Genomic DNA, 17381 nt, shown 5'->3' with positions numbered 1-17381 from the left:
GCAGAAGATTTTACGTTACCTGCCGTAACGTTTTGGCCAGTATTCCTTTGTTCGCAGCTTTGATGGGAGGCAAACCCCGGGCTCAGTCGCAGCTTTACATCAAGGTGCAGTGCCTGCGGCTGTCTAATGTGCATGGGTGAGGAAGTGGGAATTCGCTAATTATTTTTAATGACACCGGTGCGTGCCTCAGTTTCCCCTCTATGTTCCATTATTACCCACTGGGGGGGGGAAGGGCTGTTTGTTCTCCAGGCAGACTGGGACATGTAGGTATGTATGTCGCCTACTTATCTGCACCTGAACGGGTCTTTAAAAAAAGGCTGCCCCCCCCCACCCCCCAATCAATCAAAAATCCAAGCAGACAATGGAAAACCCATTCACCGGGATATGACACCTAGCAACCAGTGCCCCAAAGGGAGGAGGATTTCCCCTAGCTCTCAGCAGGGAAGCTGGCACAGACCCCAGCTCGAGAACAGAGGATGGGGTATGTGTGAGGTGGAGGGGGTTGGGGGCTCTCCCCTGGAAACGCACTAAGGAGGTGAGACAGAGAGAGCCTGAACAGCTTGGCTGTAGCAGAATGGACCATGCTTTAACCTTCATTTCTCGATGCTAACCTGAAGCCTTCCTATGCTGTGTGCCAGTTTAAACCCGACTGTTTGGCCAACGCCGTTTGAGTGTCGCTGCAGATACTTGCTGAGGTGCATGAATCCCTGAGGAGTGCACACGGCTCTCTCAGCTGGACCTGCTGAACAGAGCTTCTGGCACGAAGAAGGAAAACTGACGCCCCCGAGGTTCAGTCTTAGGAGGCGGTGAGGCCATGTGGCCGACCCTGAAGGAAGAGTGAGACCCCCTTGGACTGATCCAAAACTGGGGGGCGGGGGGACGTCGCACCAATCCTGTGGCTGCGTGACAGCGTGCATTCCACATTCCAGCTTCCCGTCTCTTGTCTCCAACATGAATATGCAACACAAATCAACCTCATACAAAGAAAATAACCTTTATTAGGTCGTGAAAACAACTCCTGGCAAACCAGGTGGCAGCTGAACATTTCTAAAGATTCTTCCAGCAATGCAGAAACCTCTTTAACAGGAATTTCAGAAATTGGTCACAATGGTACTTCCATGTCCCCCTTGGTTTGTTGGTAAAGTCTTTCCCTCGTTAGTGGTATTCACTAGCGCTGGTTGACGCACAAAGCTTCAGAGATTTTTACACAATAGGTTTTCAAATCTTGCCTGGCCAATTGTTTACCCTGCATTATTGTATAAAAAATGTCAATCATCTTCCATTTTGCCGTCTGAGAAGGAATACGACTGAAAAAGTGTCAGCTTATTAAAAGAACATCAAAGACGTGTCCCATGGACATTACACGGATTTCCAAATGCAAAGGAACAGGGCTAATATGCAAAGGCTAAATGGGTGCCCATGAGGTTTAGCATTGATGAGCCTGGGAAGCAGTGAACTGTGAATGGACCAAAACCAACAGCTATGCGAAGAAACCAGTTACACGGTTGCTGCTCCCTGCTATTCCTAAGGCCAAGTGTGATGTGTGTACGTGTTGCGAAAGCTGGGGGATAAAGGTTTGCAGCAATCGAAGAAGCCGTAAGTAAACATGCTGTCAGTCAGCAGGTTTGCATTTCCCCTACTACATGTTAAATGAACGTATCGCAAGCCAAACAAGCCCAAACTTTCCTGACCGCGCCTACCAAGGAGCTCAAACGTTACTGACTGTCCCAAGGGGCGCATCATGTACAGGCAAAGGTTTGTCTCTACTGGAATTACACGACATTAAAGCTGGGGCCTTTACTGTTTCAGTGGCATAATAATCTGGGCTCAACACACTCGATGGCCGCTGTGCTCAGACGTGGGCTTTGATTAACACCACCACATGCTGGGGCTGGGTATCTGAATGGGACTAGAACACACGACATCTGGCAGACTAGGCCATCATACTTCCATGTCCACCCCTCTACGCTGGCACGTCCCCTTTCCTCCGCAATGCTGACTTTGCCACTTCTGCCTCATGCGGGGCTGATTTTAGCAGCAGGCCCAGGCTGCCGCCTGTGTGGTCTGCCACCAAGACAGCCACTAAGCTGGGACTGGACAGCATGAACAGTTCCCTTCGTCTCTACAACCAGACACGCTGGAGAGCCAGGAGAGCATATCTGGGTTGTCCTGCTGTACCCTGCAGGACTGCTCCCACTGCCGTCGCCTTTGACCTGCTCTGGCATCTCTGCTGTGCTGGGGGCTCCCCACTCCTGCCCTGGGAACAGGGCTCTGCTGCCCAGTGGGATGTCTGGTTCGGGTGTCGATATTCCCAGCAGCCAGACAGGGAGGTGGCAGACACTGACAGCTGATAGTGGTACTAAGGCAGGGAGCAGCTCAGCACTGCAAGCACCTGAAGTAACAATGAACCTGGTTTTATTAAAACAAAAGGGTCATGCCAAGGAAATAAATTATCGCGACACTAGGCCAGTCTAAGACCAAAGGGAGGCCGTCGCTCTCGCGCGGCAGCGCAGCCCACATGGAAAATACCTCGTTTCCTCCTCAAGCCCTTCCAGAAACGTTATAAACTGTGCAGCACAAAGAACAAACCGAGTAACAAAATCTGTACAGTCCAGAGCTTCCAGAATACTCTGGCTTTGCAAACTGCTATGTTACTTGTTAATACATTTATAAATAAAGGACTAACTGCCCCTCCAACACACCGGCGCCGGTGTCTAGTTAACAGGGCGCTAACTGGGGCGCTCCCCAGCCACGTGCCAGGTCTGGACTGGTTTGAAGAGCCCGTGGTTGTGCTTGAACAGCTCCAGGAAGGCCGGCAGTCTCCTTGTGCTGGTCAGAGATGTGGACTCTTCGGTGGGTTCAGTGGAACCAGCGATCAGACCTGGAACACAGCCCCAGGCAAGGGTCAGTCTTGCTGCACGCTACCCGGGGGAGGACTGGGGCCATGTTTGCATCAGCTGCTCTCAGATACACTCTGCTCAGGAGTGGGTCATGTGGTGTCCCCTTCGGCAGCTCTCCCCAGGCCGTGCGGTTCAGCGTCAGTGGCGCTCTCCTGGAGTGCCATGTGCGGCCGCCCTCCCAACCCTGTATCTGCCGGACAGCTGCAGTCCCCCGCGACAGTGCAGAGCTGAGCGGGGCCTCAGGGCAGACAAGCAGAACCAGGCCACTGCTCAGGGGATGTTCTAGCAGGGGCTGGCCTTCCTAACGAACTCTGCTAACGAGGGCCCTGTCTCCTTAGGCTCCGGGGACAGACAGCAGCCTGGGGGGAACATGGCTGTCTCCCAGCGCCCAGGCAGAGGGGCTGGTGAGCAGCACGCGGTTGGCAAATGGGAGACAGGGTAGTGGCTAGACGGACAGGTCAAAGCCAGCCTAAGGCTCCGCACTGGGCCAATGGCACCGAGACTGGACCCGAGCTACCGCCCCAGTGTCCTCGGTAAGGACTCTACACACTGCTGCAGCTGCTGGGAGCCAGACCCTGCAATGTGCCTCTAAGCAGCTGGGGCCCAGTCTCGGGTTAGCCAGCAGCACCGCACGCCATGGGAACCAGGGCTGAGAGTCTCCTGGTGCAGGGCACAGCTGCCAAACCCGGCCAGCACCGAGCCCCCCAGCAGCTACTTACAGCTCCGCGTCTTCAGGCAGAACACTTGTGCAGAGGGGCTCACACGACTGTCGAGGGGCTCACGGCAACCGGGCCTGCTGTCTGCAGGGGAGAGAAGCCAGCATTAGGGGCCACCAGCCCGCTAGGCCGGGAAGAGGAACAGGCTGGCAAGTCAGAGGGATGCCAAGGAGACACGGTAACAGAACATCCCACCCACGGCTCCTTCATCCCGTCCCCCGCAGAGCACACCCAGCCCGTCCCTGGGAAAGGGGCTGTGGGGCATCTCCGAAGCTCCATTACTCTTCCTAGCAGCAGCTGAAAGTTGCTTGCCAATGCCCAGGCGTGGCCGAGTACCCTCTGCGAACGGCACAGAGACGCCGCCCGGGCTGGCACAGCAGCTCCCTCCTCAGGGCGGTGTCCAGTTGCTTTGTTAGGATCCCACAACGCTGGTGGGGTCGAGCCTGACTCTCTGGAGGCAACCTGAGCTGTGTCACCCAGCTGTGCGGGAGGAAATCTCATGTCCCCGGTGCAGCCCCTTTTGCTGGTGGGACGCCTGTACCTGTGGTGTGTCTGGCACGGCAGGGAGGGGTCGTGCTAGTGGAGGAGGGCACGTGGGGGCCGTAGCTGCTTTAACTCACCGCAGACCTGGACTGGCTTTTAGCGAATTTGGGGTTCTCGTCCAGCGCGGAGCGGTGCCGGGAGCCCAGCGGCGGGTACACCGGCGAGCCCACGTCGTCACAGAAGCTTTCCTGGGGGACGCTGGAGACACAGCCGCTGTCGGAGCCACTGGAGCCGCTGCCCGACATGCACTGGGAGGACTCGGAGCTCTCCGTCGCTGGGAGGAGAGAGGGCAGGAACCACCCGTAAGGAGAAGCCACCCAAGCTAATCCCAAGATGCACACACCAGGCTCCATGGCCACCCCACCCCAGGGCAGGCTGCCCACGGGCCTGGCTAACACTCACAGCCAAGGGGGCTGGAGGACACAGCACCAGAGATTCAGCAGGGGGAGGAGGGTGGGTTTCAGCATGAGCCGAGCAGGGAGGGGACACAAGGGGGGAGCCGGGAGCCCTTGAGTGGTTAAAAGCCCCATGGCACATGCTGTACAGTCATGCTAGACACGTGTCCTGGCCTTCTCCCTCCATACATCTCCCCTGCCATGTCAACCGGAGCCGAACCGCCTCGCCCTAGACTCTGCCCCACGTCGCTGTGCGTTGCTAATGAGTTACCCAGAGCGGCAAGTGCTCCCAGTCTGTCCGTGCAAATAGCACTCTGGGCTGAATGGTGCTTGGCAGGGGGGCCTTGGGCGTGGCAGGGGGGGTCTAGTGACAGGACGACAGTGGGGGACTAGAGCCCTGGGTTCAGTTCCTGATCTGGGGGAGCCCGAGCAAGCCACTCGGTCTCTCTCTGCCTCAGTCTCCCATGTGTGCTCTGCTCCGTCTCGCCGGGGCTGTGAGGAGAAATGCCTGTGGTGTTACGAGGGGATGGTGATGAAGGCCAGGGAATATGGATCCACTTCTTCCCTAGCGGAGCAGCACGGTCCCCATGCAGACCCCAGGCCTGTCGGAGAGCTCCCGCTTTGCTCCTCACCAGTGACAAAAGGTGACCTGCTTCAGAGCTGCTGGTTCAGCTGATGACCCTGCGAACATGCCAGAGGAGGCTGCAGGTTCCTCCTGCGGGTATCTCCACTGAGCTGCTGTGCCGGGGGCTCCCCAATACCTGAGGGCAGAACAGGGGGGTGTCCCTCTGCCCCCTCCCCATGGGCAGCAGACAGCTCCACCCGCTGGCATGGGGCGCAGGTGAGCTCTGCAGAGGTGACACATGGAGCTCTAAGGGGTGGGGGGGTGGTTGCCCCATCAGCTCCTTCAGGAAGGGGGGTCAGGGATGCTGCAGAGAAAAGGGCACACCACAGACTGAGCGCGCAGGGGAGCCCAGGACCCTGCCTAAAGCCGGCAGAGCCACGCCTGGGGCCTGGGAAAACAGCCACCACGAAACACCAACAGTCTCACGTCGAATGCGCACGGGGAGGGGGGATGGCAGAGGGGTTGGGGGACAGTACCCGCACGGGGCACTGGCTGTGAGCTGAGGCCCCAGCAAACCGGGGCAGAGGGAGACAGGCCCCTGGGAAGGGAACGGGTGAAGATCATGTAAGCAGGGCCCTGGGCTGGTTTGCACACGCTCTGCCCTGCCCACGGGCCCGGCCCGATGGCGAGGGAGCTGGGTGAGGAACGGGCCGCGTCAGGGCTCTGCGCTGTGGCTGTCCAGGCAGCAGAGGGGCTCCCTGCCCACCCAGTGGCTGTCCGCTCAGACGTACTCAGCGAAGGCTGGCTGCTGGTCTCGTGCTCCTGCTCATCCTCCTCGATGCAGGCGCCGGCGTGGAAGGGGCGGCTGGGGGCCAGCACACACGGCAGCAGGGCCTGCTCCAGGTACATGTGCAGGTTGAGGGGCCCGAGCAGGGAGGAGGAGGAGGACGGGCTGTAGGAGGAAGGGGTGCTGCCAGCGGAGAGCGGCGTCTGGGTTCTCTTGTAGGGGTTGGAGTGGTCAAACAGAGACACCGCGATGGAGGCCCTCGTCCGAGCTCCTGCCACAAAACAAAGCCATGAGTGTCAGCCCTGCGTGCTGGCTCTGGGCGGAGGGGCAGCAGGGCTGGCACCTACCTCTGCCCTTCATGATGTAATCGATGGCGCGGTCGTTGATAGCTGCCTCGCTGGGCGTGATGTCGAGAAACGGCTTGTTCCCTACCCCCATGGACACCATCTCCTGCCTGCGGATTTCTGGGGAGACAGAGCAAACTGCAGGCTCTCCCCCTTCTCCAGCACAGAGGAGACTGCACTGACCCCCCGTGCCCCGAGCCCACAGCAACCCCTGGCAGGCTGCTGGATCTCTGCTAGCGAGGCACCGGGCCCGGCCCCTCTGCCACTCACTGCTCGGGGGACGCTCTGCGAGCGAGCCCCACCAGGACTGGCAGCGCAGAGCCTCCAGTTGTGGGAGCTCTGGCCAAGGCCGAGTGCGGGGTCGGGCTCTGGATGGAGGGTCTTCAGCTGCGTGCCTGGGGGAGATGGGCGCTGCCCTGCAAGCCCCAGCATAGGGGTACAGGGATAGTAGCCCGCATGGCCTCCTGGAAGGGACATTGCCCTAGGACTCAGGAGACGCGAGTTCTTATGTTGGGAATTTATTGTAATCATTTTACGTGTGCCTCAGTTTCCCGCATGCTTTGCATTGCTACCAGTGCGGGGGAAGGATTATGGTTGCTCTTCGGGTAGGCTAAGGACGCCACTAGGAACTTAGGTCAGTACAACCACATCACTCGGGTGTGAAAGATCCTCCTCAGCTGGACTTGCTGGGCCGAGCTCAGGCTCAGATGGTGCAGACGCGGGTCCTGCCCTGAAGGAAGAGCGGGACCCGGGGGGGGGGGGGTCTGGCGCACGGTGGGGGGGCTCCTCCAGGAGACTGTCTAGAAGCTGGGGTGTAGCCAGGGCTGGCTCCAGGGTTTTGGCCGCCCCAAGCAGCCAAAACAAAAACAAACAAACAAACAAAAAAGCCGCGATCGCGATCTGCGGCGGCAATTCGGCGGGAGGTCCTTCGCTCCCAGGTGGAGTGAGGGACCGTCCGCCAAATTGCCACCGAATACCTGGACGTGCCGCCCCTCTCCGGAGCTGCCGCCCCAAGCACCTGCTTGAGAAGCTGGTGCCTGGAGCCGGCCCTGGGTGTAGCCCAGAGCTGGGGAGCTGTCACCCCTGGCTCAGTCACTCATTTGCTGAGTGACCCCGGGCAAGTCTCTGTCTCTCAGCCTGGGCAGCACGGGCAGCGGGACCCAGCCGTGCGGTACAATCGACCGAGGGAAAGAGCATGGGAGTGTCATGGTTCCTCGCTGCACGCGGCAAAGCAGCTACACAAAGCTCCCAGGTTCCCTGGGTCAGTGTGGAGAGCAGGTACCCAGGGAGCCCCCAAGGGCTGGACATCCCACGGGGAGGGGCCGCACCTTTGTTGCGGGTGGCCTGCTGCCACAGGATCTTGGCAATGTCCTTGGTCCAGACTTGCTTGGTCTCCGCTGTGCTGGCCTGGAGGACGTACGTGTCGCTGGACTTCCGCCGCCGGAACCAGATCTCAAAGCGCAGGCCGCTGTCCCCAGTGCTCTCCGTCAGGCCGATGTCAGCCGTCTGGGGAGAGGGAACACGCAATGCTTGGGAGGCACGGGGGCACTGGGAAGGGGGGGGGCATGGATCTGTCCTGGATCATGCCCCCCCCAGCCCAGGCCCCGGAACACGTCCCGCTCTCCAGCACACCCCTGGAGAGGCCGAGGGAATTCAGCCCCTGGCCTGCACGACCCTCATGGTGAAGGTGGCTGAGGCCCGGCCCCCTCTCGCCTGGCACTGTGGGAGCAACCCCCCCCCCCCCCCAACGCTGGGCAGCCCTCGCCAACAGCACAGCAGAGGAGAGCAGTGTTCTGCAGGGAACACAGGGCCACATGCACATCGTCTCCCTCTGGAGCCTGTCTGCTACACCGGGCAGGGACCATCGCTCTGCCCTGCGTCTGTAGTGTCTGGCACTGGGGGGTCCTGGCCCAGGTCTGGGCTCCGAGGGGCTCCCGCAGTTCAAGTGACAGGCAGTAGTAAGAGTGTGCCCAAGAACGCCCCCCAGAGGAACAAGCCGCAGCGGCGGCCCTGACCTTGAACGAGCGCTTGTAGATGTACACGTCGAAGCAGCCCTCGATCCGCTTGGGCTTGCTGAAGAGAATCAGGTCCTCGAACAGGAAGACGTGTCTCTGGCACTTCTTGCGGCCCAGCCAGATGGTGAACTCATCCTGCCGCATCAGCTGCCCCTGCTCCTTGAGGTTCACCTGGCCACAGGGAGCGCCAGCCCAGTAAGGCAGAGCCTGCAGCTGAACCGGGGGGGACCCATGCCCAGCCCCACATCACTGCCTTGACGGCAGCAGACGAGCAGCTGAAGAGGGCAGGGCTGTGTGTGGAGAGCAGGAACCTGGCACTTGAGGCAGCCTGGTCCCCGTGTCCCCGGCTGCTGGTGGCCAGCTATGGCGGAGGAAGGGAATTTGCAGAGAGGAAGACGGGGAGATTGAAAGAGGAACCTTCCTTGCTTCACCCAGGAACCAGGGATCCCAAGAGAGCCCCAGTTCACGACAGTCACCCCACAGAGCCCCACTTGAGCTCTCGAACTAGGATTGAAGTGGGGTCTAAGCAATACCAAGGCCTGGCCGGCCGCCTGCTGGGGTGAATGTCCCCCTGCAAGAGTCAGGGCTGCCAGCCACTTGCATGGCAAGTCTGGAGGTACCCACCAGGGCCCGTTCCCTTCCTTATCGAGGGGGAATGTGTGAGGAAGTGGGAATATTCTGCAATATCTGTATGACTCCGAGGGCATGCCTCAGGATGTTGCATTGCTACCCAGCGGGTGTCAGAGAGTTACCAGTGCTCCTGGAACAGCACAGGAGGAGTGAGTGTCACCTCACTGCCTGAGAGGGAATGAAGGAACTGGCTCAAACCAACCCAAATCAACACAGGGTCCAGTGAGACAAAGAGACGCTCCAAGGTCTGAATGATCAACACCTAAGAGCTGGAAACCCAGCAGGTGGGACTGGGAATGGAGCTGGAGAACAGGGCGTCAGGGGACTGAAAGAAGGGGGCTTTTTGGGGGGACTCACGAGTGTGAACTTGGGGAGACAAACAAGTGACGGGAGAGAGCCAGAGATGAGTCCAGGGCAGCTTGGCTGGCCCATCATGGCGCTGGCTTAGCCAGGGTGGACTATGGCTTAACTTCTGCCTCTCTGAGCTAACCCCAGTGTGTTCAGATTCTGTAGCCAGGTGACCAATCGATGGTGCGTGGTTTGGAGAGGCTGCCTGGTGCCCACAGCCCAGTCTCAGAGGCTTGGAGGTCACAGGCCTGCCCTGGTGGAACGGTGTGGGACCTCGGGGCCCGGCCCACTGCCAGCAGACTGGTTACAGGCTGGGGCACAGACGCTGGGACTCTGGGACAGATTGTTACTAGGTCACTGGAGAGAGGGGCGGAGCCCGCAAACCCTGTGACTAGTACTGGTGACCCCGCTGGCCGGAACCTCCCCCACGGCCCCACAAGCCGGGTCCATCTGTGCCCCCAGCACGCCTGCGAGGAAGAGAGGCTGAGCTCAGACCCAAGCTCTGGGAGGGGAAATCTGGACAGGTGGTTCTGGGGGTGGCAGGCGGCACCTGTCCCCACCCGGCTGGGGAAGATCCGACACCTCAGCCTGGGCTCCGCTCCGCTGGCCAGCAAGCAGGGACGGCATCACAGCCACTATACAGGGCACAGCCCCTTGCACTCAGCCAGGCCTTGATACAGCTCAGGCCTGGGCTACCCTAGAAGAGGAGGTGGGCGTCAGCCCTGAGCGACGCCGTTAAGCCGACCTAAGTCCCCATGTGAACAGCGCGAGGCTGACGGAAGAATTCTTCCATGGCCCTTGCTGCCGCCCCTGGGGAGGGGGAATGCCAACGGGAGAGTCCCACTTCACAGCAACCGCTGAACTGACCGCAGCCTGGGGGCTCAGTACCTCCTCCCACGGCCATGTCCTCTGGAAGGCCCATGTGGAGGGCAGACCGAACCCCCCGCCCAGGGAGAGGGAGAATGCGCTGCCCCGTACGTACATCACAATCGCGGATGGCGTCCATGGCTAGCAGGTCGTTGCCGTGCCGAAGCTGGAATTTCACCATCTCCTCTGCTGCTCGGAGGTAGCCCAGCTCCTGCTCCTGGGCCTCGCTGCACTCCTTGATCAGGTCCTTCAGCAGCAGGGCGTATTTACTCATGCGCTGGATGGGTTTCAGCAGGTAGGAGGCGAGATCCATTTTATCCCCCAGTTGCACCTGCTTGAACTGAGCCCCCCCCGAGAAAGCTGGTCAGCAGAGCAGTGTGTGTGAGCAGCCGCTATTCCGGGGGAGTGGCAAGGCCTCCGCTGCCTCGAGCCCAGGGGCTGGGACGAACGGCTCGCTGAGTTTGCCAAAAACTCTCCACTGGAGCCTCTGCTCACTAGGGTTCTGTACGCTACGGGAAGGAACGGAGCCAGGACGTGCAGAGGAATTAATAAGGAGGAAGCAGCGGTGCAAGGATATTTTGCGCTCTAGGCGAAACTTCCACCTTGCGCCCCTCTTGCCCCCTGCCCCCCGCACATCGGCTCACTGAGGGGCAAATCCCAACGAGCCTTTATAGACCCCAGGGGCCAGCCTGCCCAGGGGCTGCTCCCCAGACCAGGTTCCCCCCCTCCCCGCCCCCGCAGGGCCCTGAGCCTGCTCCGGGAGGGGCAGCGGCGGTGGCTCACATGCCCGGGAGCCGCAGAGCCCGAGCACTGAGAGGAGGGAGCCGGGGGGTGCACGGGGGCCGCCGCCCGCATGCATCCTCTGCAGCCTGCAGGAGCCACCGGCGGGGGGGGGGCAGGGTGCCAGGCCGCAGCCTGGGCAGGAAGGCTGGGGGGGGGTGCGGTGCCGCCGCCTTTGCAGGGATGCTGCCCCCCTGCACCGCACCGGCTCCTCCATGGCTGGGGCTCGCCGCCCCTGTAAGCCGACGCTCTGGCTCTCGGCGGCTCCTCCCTGCCGAGCCAGGGCACCGCTTTTTGGCGCCCCCAACCACTTGGCGCCCTAGGCGACCGCCTAGTTCGCCTAGTGGTTGCACCGGCTCTGGGAAGCAATTGGTTGCAGGACCCCTTTCCAAGGCAGAGTATTCTGCATTCCAGTCCCCTTCCCACTCCGCTCCTCACACCGTGTGAGCCAGGCAATTCCAGGAGACCGTTCCCTGCACCCAACAGAGCCCATCTTCTCCAGCCCAGCACAGAGACAGCACCCTGTGTCCTGAACAGGGGCTAGGTTTCTTTAAGCAGACGATCCCACCCCAACGAACCACAGAGCCCTGATCTGGGCTCGGGGCATAGGGGATTTACCTTAAAGAACGTGTTCCCATGGCTGGCCAGCAGCGAGTCGGATTTGGGTTTGTTTTTGCTGTATAACGCATACATCCCAAACTGATCCTTCTGCAACAGAAACAAACACCCCTGAAGGACCCCTACACAGCCCGGAACGGTGCGGCTGTCACCCGAGTTAATGCCAAGTGACCCCGTTTCCTTTACAGAGAATTGCTGCAGAGTCTCTCCAAACCCACTGCCCCAGGGCCCCGGACGTTAGCTGGCTACATGGGGCCTGTGCACATGGGACCTGGGGAGGACGACTCTCCCTACGGATTCCTGGGACCTTGCCAGGAGCCCTGGGTAACTCCTTCAACTCCATGTCAGCATTAGGGGAGACAGGGTTGTTGGCTGGTTCCCCCCAAGATCTTCCTTCTGCCCCTTGCCTGGGAGTCCCTGTGGGCTGTGGGGCTGCAGATCCTTACAGGGACCGCTGAACATGGCTGGAAAGAGACGCTGCAGCTGGCGTTCCAGGCCTGGTGGAGAGGGAAACAGGCTGTCCTGCCACAACTCTGCTTAGAGCCAAGGCTCCCTGCACCTCTCCCGCACTGTGCGTCATTATTAAAGCCACGTCCAAGAGTGGAGGCGCTTTGCACTTAGGGCGTATCTACATTGCAGTTAAAAACCCACGGCTGGTCCGTGCCAGCTGACTCGGGCTCCCGGGCTAGGGGGCTGTTTAACTGCAGTTTAGACTCCCGGGTTCGGGCTGCAGCCTGAGTCTGGGATCCTCCCACCTCGCAGGGTCCTAGAGCCCAGGCTCCAACCCGAGCCCGGGAGTCAATACTGCCGTTAAACAGCCCCGCCCCATGAGCCCCGGGAGCCCGGGTCAGCCGGCACGGGCCAGCCGCGGTGTCTAATCGCAGTGTAGACGTACCCCGAGAGACCACTGCTCCTGCAATTCCTTCCGCATCTGACGTCACAGACGGAGGGTGAGGTGGAGGATGAGTCACAGGGGCTGACGGACTCTAAAGAGCTACGATCCTGTTGCCCTGGAAATGTCCCTGAATAGCCAGGAACGACGGGAGAAAAATGCAGCATCTGCTCTTCCCCAGTCTCGGCAGAGCTGCCTTGAGCGCAAGCTGCCTGTTGCACACTGGCCGCCTCCGCTCACAAGCCCTGAGGCTTTGTTGCCTGGAGGTGGTTTTGCTGGTGAACTGGGAGCAGAACCAGGCCTAGGTCTGAGCAGGAAGGGGCCAACGCACCTGCTTCTCCCATGGTTTGTGCTGGGACGGTGGGCGTGACATCAAGAAAGCCAGCACAGGCAATACCGGAGCTCTCAGCAGAACTGATGAGAGTCCCCTGGCCATGTCCGCGTTGTGTTCCCCAGGGCTGGATTGTCCTACTGGCCTCCATGTGAATCCTGGCTGGTGGAGCAGACTGACTATGGGTAGCCAGGAAGTTTCTCTGCGCTGCCCTCTGGCCCCAGATGGAGCTTTCAGAGCAGGCCAGTGTACAAAGCTCACTATCCCTCCCATGCTGCAGGAGCCAGGCAACAAGCCTTGGGAAGCCTGGGGGCCTGGCCCAGCCATCAGCCGGTTCGGGCGTCCTGGGGAACACCAGGGGCTGTGCGTATGCGGTGAGCTTGGCAACGGGGGAGAGATGTTCATTAAAGTGACAGAAAATGCTGAGGAGAGGTGCTAAAACGGAAGCATAAGTAGTGAGCACAGAGCAGAGCCTAGGAAATCAGCCCAGGGCAGTTCTCGTCGCTCCCTCGGGTATGGGGTCCAACGCACAGCTCTGCCGGTCTCGGGGCCCTGCCTTTCTCCCCTTGCCAATGCGTCCCCAGACTGCGGCTCCTCCCCACTTCCCAGCCCCTGCAGAGGCAGCCGTGCCGTGCCTTGGGGACCCTAGTGTATTGGCCCTGGCAGCTTGGACTTGGCTGCATGGATGTGCACTGCTCATTCCCTGTATGATCACAAGACCACGTGTCTTACACACCTGGGAGCAGGCTCTAGCCACTCACTGCGTGAACAAGACACAACTCCTTCCAGGGCAGCAAATTCATTTCCCCTCCCAGCTCCGCGAGTCTAGCTGGGCTTCAGAGCGAGTCTCGTAACAGGAACCTGGGCTGCTCCGAAGGCATTACTCTGGGGCTGACCCCGAGGGACAGGCTCTGCAGTAACCCCTGCTCTGAGCAGAGGGTTCCAGCAAGCAGACTGCACAGACAATGGCACCTTTCACGGCCCAGCCCAGCAGCGGGGCAGGACAGCCAGGCGGGCGCAGGGGCCTTACGTGTCTGAGGAAGCCGTGGCTGACGCGCAGCGGATGGTTACAGCAGCTCTCCAGCTCCCGCAGGAAGTACTGGCTGTGAAAGTCGTAGAGCTTCTCCAGGTTCCCGAAAATGACGCTGCGCTTCCCTCTCAGGTCCTGGGGCAGGTCCAGGCGCTCCATCTCGGGGAAGTAGCTCTCGATGATGTAGCACAGAGACCGCACGTACTCCCGCTCCGTGGTCACCATCTCGTCGATGATGTGCCGCAGTTTGCTGCAGAGGCAGAAAATCTCAGTCGGGAAGGGGTGCCTTGGGCTCGGCTCCGCCATCCGGGGCGGCATCAGAATCTCGGCTTTCATTTGAAAACGTTCTGTTTCCTGCCCTGCTAACTGGGAAGGACAGTGTGAAAGCCTGGCTCCTGGGGAACCAGCTCACCACGTACATGCCAGGCTGGTCACTAACAGAGGAGGTAAGAAAGTGCAAGATAATGGACACGCACGTGTGGGTGTTGGGGAACAGTGCCCCGGAGAGCCACGGGAGACAGCAGCCGTGGCTTCCGGCTCACTGGCATCCCAGCCCCGAGCAGGGCGGGGTGGGCCTGTCTCCATGTCTCTCCTGTGACCCCCTACCACATTGCCCACGCCTGGACATCTCTTGGCCAGGAAGATACTAACCACCTGAGGCTTGGGGGCTTGGCTTGTGTGCTGCATAGCCAGCAGTGGGCAGAGGTGTTGGCAGGTCCCTTCTCTGCACCCCAAGGGGACTGGGACTATGGAGAGACTCTTTCCTTTGGGGGCGGGTGCAGGTGGCTTTTAGCTGAGACGCTTCTGCTATTTGATTTAACTTTCCGTGGGAAATTAACTCCTTCCTGCTTGCTTCACCTTCATCCCCACCCCTTTCCCTTACAGCAGCACCTGGGTGGGTATCCAGGAGGGAGCAGCAAAAAGCCCAACAGGACCCTGCATCCGATGCCCTCAACAGGGGTCATACTCCCAGCCGGTTGCCCCTTCCAGCCTGCACCCCTCAGCCTTCGCCAGGTGGGTGCTGGGACAGCCGGGCGATGGCAGTGACTGCTGGGTAGGGGAGAGACGAGGCTGTTGTGTGACAACTCAGCATGCAAAGCACTGTTCCCAGGGCACACAGCCACGCCGTTCCATCCACCCAGACAGAGGAGCATGGGATTTGCACTGCGGGATCAGACCACTGCTCTTGGCACGGGGGGGTCCTGCACAGAGGCCGTGGGACTGGGGACTGCCATCCAGCCCTCCCACCCATGCAGCAGGGAAGCTGCTCATCGGCCTCTTCTCTGGGGCGGGCCTTCAGCGGGAGGGTCTGCACGCTGGCAGCTCCACTGGCCTTGTCCTGCAGCTGGGCTGGAGAGAACCTGACAGGAAACTCCGCTCCAGACCTCTGCCTCATGCCTCTGCGCGGCAAAACCACGCCGGTTACGCTGTGCCCCTGGAGGAGGGAACGCTTGCCCCCTGCTGACAATCCCTCCTGCAGTCTGCCATGCCGGCTACCTGTCCTGCTCAGGACAATCCCGGAGGAGGGAAAATGGTAGTGGTCAGGTGGGATCCTCGGCGGAGGGAGAACCCAGCTGTAATCCTGATTTACTCCACACCAGCCCAGACAAAGGGAGCTAGCTGTGTGAGCGCTGCGTGTCCCTGCTAACCTGGCAGATCTCCTCACAATCACAAGTGAAATGCAGCGACACTGGGGCCCCACTGCGTGAGACAGGGATTAGCAGCTACTCCCGTTAGCAAGGGGGGTGACGTTGCCCAGTGCATGCAGCCTGCTGGTGTAGAGACAGGGCCATCACCAGTCACTCCTGGTACCCACGGGAGCTGGGGGCCAGTACCGCAGGGTGGCTCAGGCACTGACAGGTGGGCACCACCACCTGTGAGGAACAGAGGGGTTTCTTCCCCAAGCTCGTAGAAGAGCGGGTGGCTGATCCGAAGAAGAGGTCCATCCGTGGGTTTGAAGGAACAGACATTACCTCTCCCCGCTGGACACGTCTTAGCAAAACACCGGCCACCTACGCCAGAGAGGGCTGCGTGGCATCAGTGGCTGGCAGGCAGGATGAGCTGGCAGCAGCCCATCAGCACGGTCCAGGGCCATGCTGTGGTGGGGAGCCCGGCAGCTGGGAAGGGGCATTCCTAGCAGAACGCTTACAACTGCTGCCCATGCCCATCCCTGGCTGCTGAGAGGGTGAAGCATTTTCCCTCTCTGGCACCCCAGTGCCTCCGGACTTCTCACGGCTCCATCTCCACCCCAGCCTGCTGGGAGCTCAGGTGGGTGTGAGACAAAGGACTGCCAGAATTTCAACTAGAGCTCCCACCCTTCCCCCTTACTTTATCCCCTGCAGTATCACCCCCCCCACCTCTCCCTGGCTGTGTGACAGAGAGAACCAAATGGGGAGGGAGGGAGACAGAAAGGAGAGACCTGGAGCCCCCTCCCGCTAGCTGGGAGGAGGAGCTGCAGGGAGAACAGCAATCCTCTCTGCCAGCTGGGAGGAGCCAAACGCTGCAGGGGTAAGGGCTCTTTCCCGCCCCAAACAGAGGCATCCGCCGTGGGAGCAGAGCATAGCCAGGAACACCTCCCCTCAGCGGGTTGGGGGGCAGCGGCGCTGCTGGTGGGGGGACGGGAGTCCCCTCTCCCTGGATTATCAGACCCACAGATGAACACGATTTGTTGGGGAAGAGTCAACATGGTTTTTGTAAAGGGAAATCACGCCTCACCAATCTACTAGAATTCTTTGAGGAGTCAACAAGCATGTGGACAAGGGGGATCCAGTGGATATAGTGTACTTGGACTTTCAGAAAGACTTTGACAAGGCCCCTCACCAAAGGCTCTGAAGCAAAGTAAGCAGTCATGGGACAAGAGGGAAGGTCCCCTCATGAATCAGTAACTGGTTAAAAGACAGGAAACAAAGGGTAGGAATAAATGGTTAGTTTTCAGACTGAAGAGAGGTAAATAGATGTGTTCCTCAGGGAGCTGTACAGGGACCAATGTTGTTCAACATATTCATAAATGATTTGGAAAAATGGTATACATGGTGAGGTGGCAAAATTTGCAGATGATATAAAATTACTCAAGATAATTAAGTTCAAAGTTGACTGTGAAGAGTTACACAGCAATCTCACAGAACTGAGTGACTGAGCAATAAAATGGCAGATGAAATTCAGTGTTGATAAATGCAAAGTAATACAAATTGGAAAACAGAATCCCAGCTATACTTAAAAAATGATGGGATTTAAATTAGCTGTTACCACTCAGGAAAGAGATCTTGGAGTCATTGTTGAGAGTTCTCTGAAAACATCCGCTCAATGTGCAGCGGTAGTCAAAAAAGTGAACAGAATGTTGGGAATCATTAAGAAAGGGACAGAGAATAAGACCGAGAATATCCTATTGCCTCTATATAAATCCATGGTACACCCACATTTTGAACACTGAGTTCAGTTCTGGTTGCCCCAGTTAAAAAAGATATATTGGAATTGGAAAAGGTTCAGAAAAGGGCAACAAAAATGATGAGGGGTATGGAACGGCTTCCGTATGAGGACAGATTAATAAGACTGGGATTGTTCAGCTTGGAAAAGAGACAACTAAGGGGGGACATGAAGAGGTCTATAAAATCATGACTGGT

The 17381-nt window shown here is 59.3% G+C and overlaps 1 protein-coding gene across 5 annotated transcripts in view; it reads right to left on the bottom strand.

The window, feature by feature from the left end:
• Positions 1-978: 978 nt before the first annotated feature.
• The window catches only part of PLEKHG4 (pleckstrin homology and RhoGEF domain containing G4), a 157306-nt gene continuing 140903 nt past the window's right edge, over positions 979-17381 (bottom strand). Inside the window, exons 15-24 of one of the 5 annotated variants that reach the window (XM_008175591.4) lie at positions 13762-14011; positions 11509-11598; positions 10226-10450; positions 8266-8436; positions 7579-7756; positions 6254-6370; positions 5911-6177; positions 4237-4433; positions 3620-3700; positions 979-2881 (exon numbers count right to left, since the gene is read on the bottom strand). In XM_008175591.4, the coding sequence (XP_008173813.3) occupies positions 3659-3700; positions 4237-4433; positions 5911-6177; positions 6254-6370; positions 7579-7756; positions 8266-8436; positions 10226-10450; positions 11509-11598; positions 13762-14011 (1537 nt within the window). In that variant the 3' untranslated portion in view covers positions 979-2881; positions 3620-3658. Of the gene's footprint in view, positions 2882-3619; positions 3701-4236; positions 4434-5186; positions 5484-5910; positions 6178-6253; positions 6371-7578; positions 7757-8265; positions 8627-10225; positions 10451-11508; positions 11599-13761; positions 14012-17381 lie in introns of those variants that run through there. The other 4 variants (XM_065567564.1, XM_065567563.1, XM_065567561.1 and 1 more) reach the window with 4 other exon arrangements.

Source organism: Chrysemys picta, chromosome 14 (genome assembly GCF_011386835.1).
Source record: "Chrysemys picta bellii isolate R12L10 chromosome 14, ASM1138683v2, whole genome shotgun sequence".
Taxonomy (NCBI): domain Eukaryota; kingdom Metazoa; phylum Chordata; order Testudines; family Emydidae; genus Chrysemys; species Chrysemys picta.
Note: the sequence above shows the minus strand (reverse complement) of the source record. Positions and strands in the feature narration are given on the sequence as shown.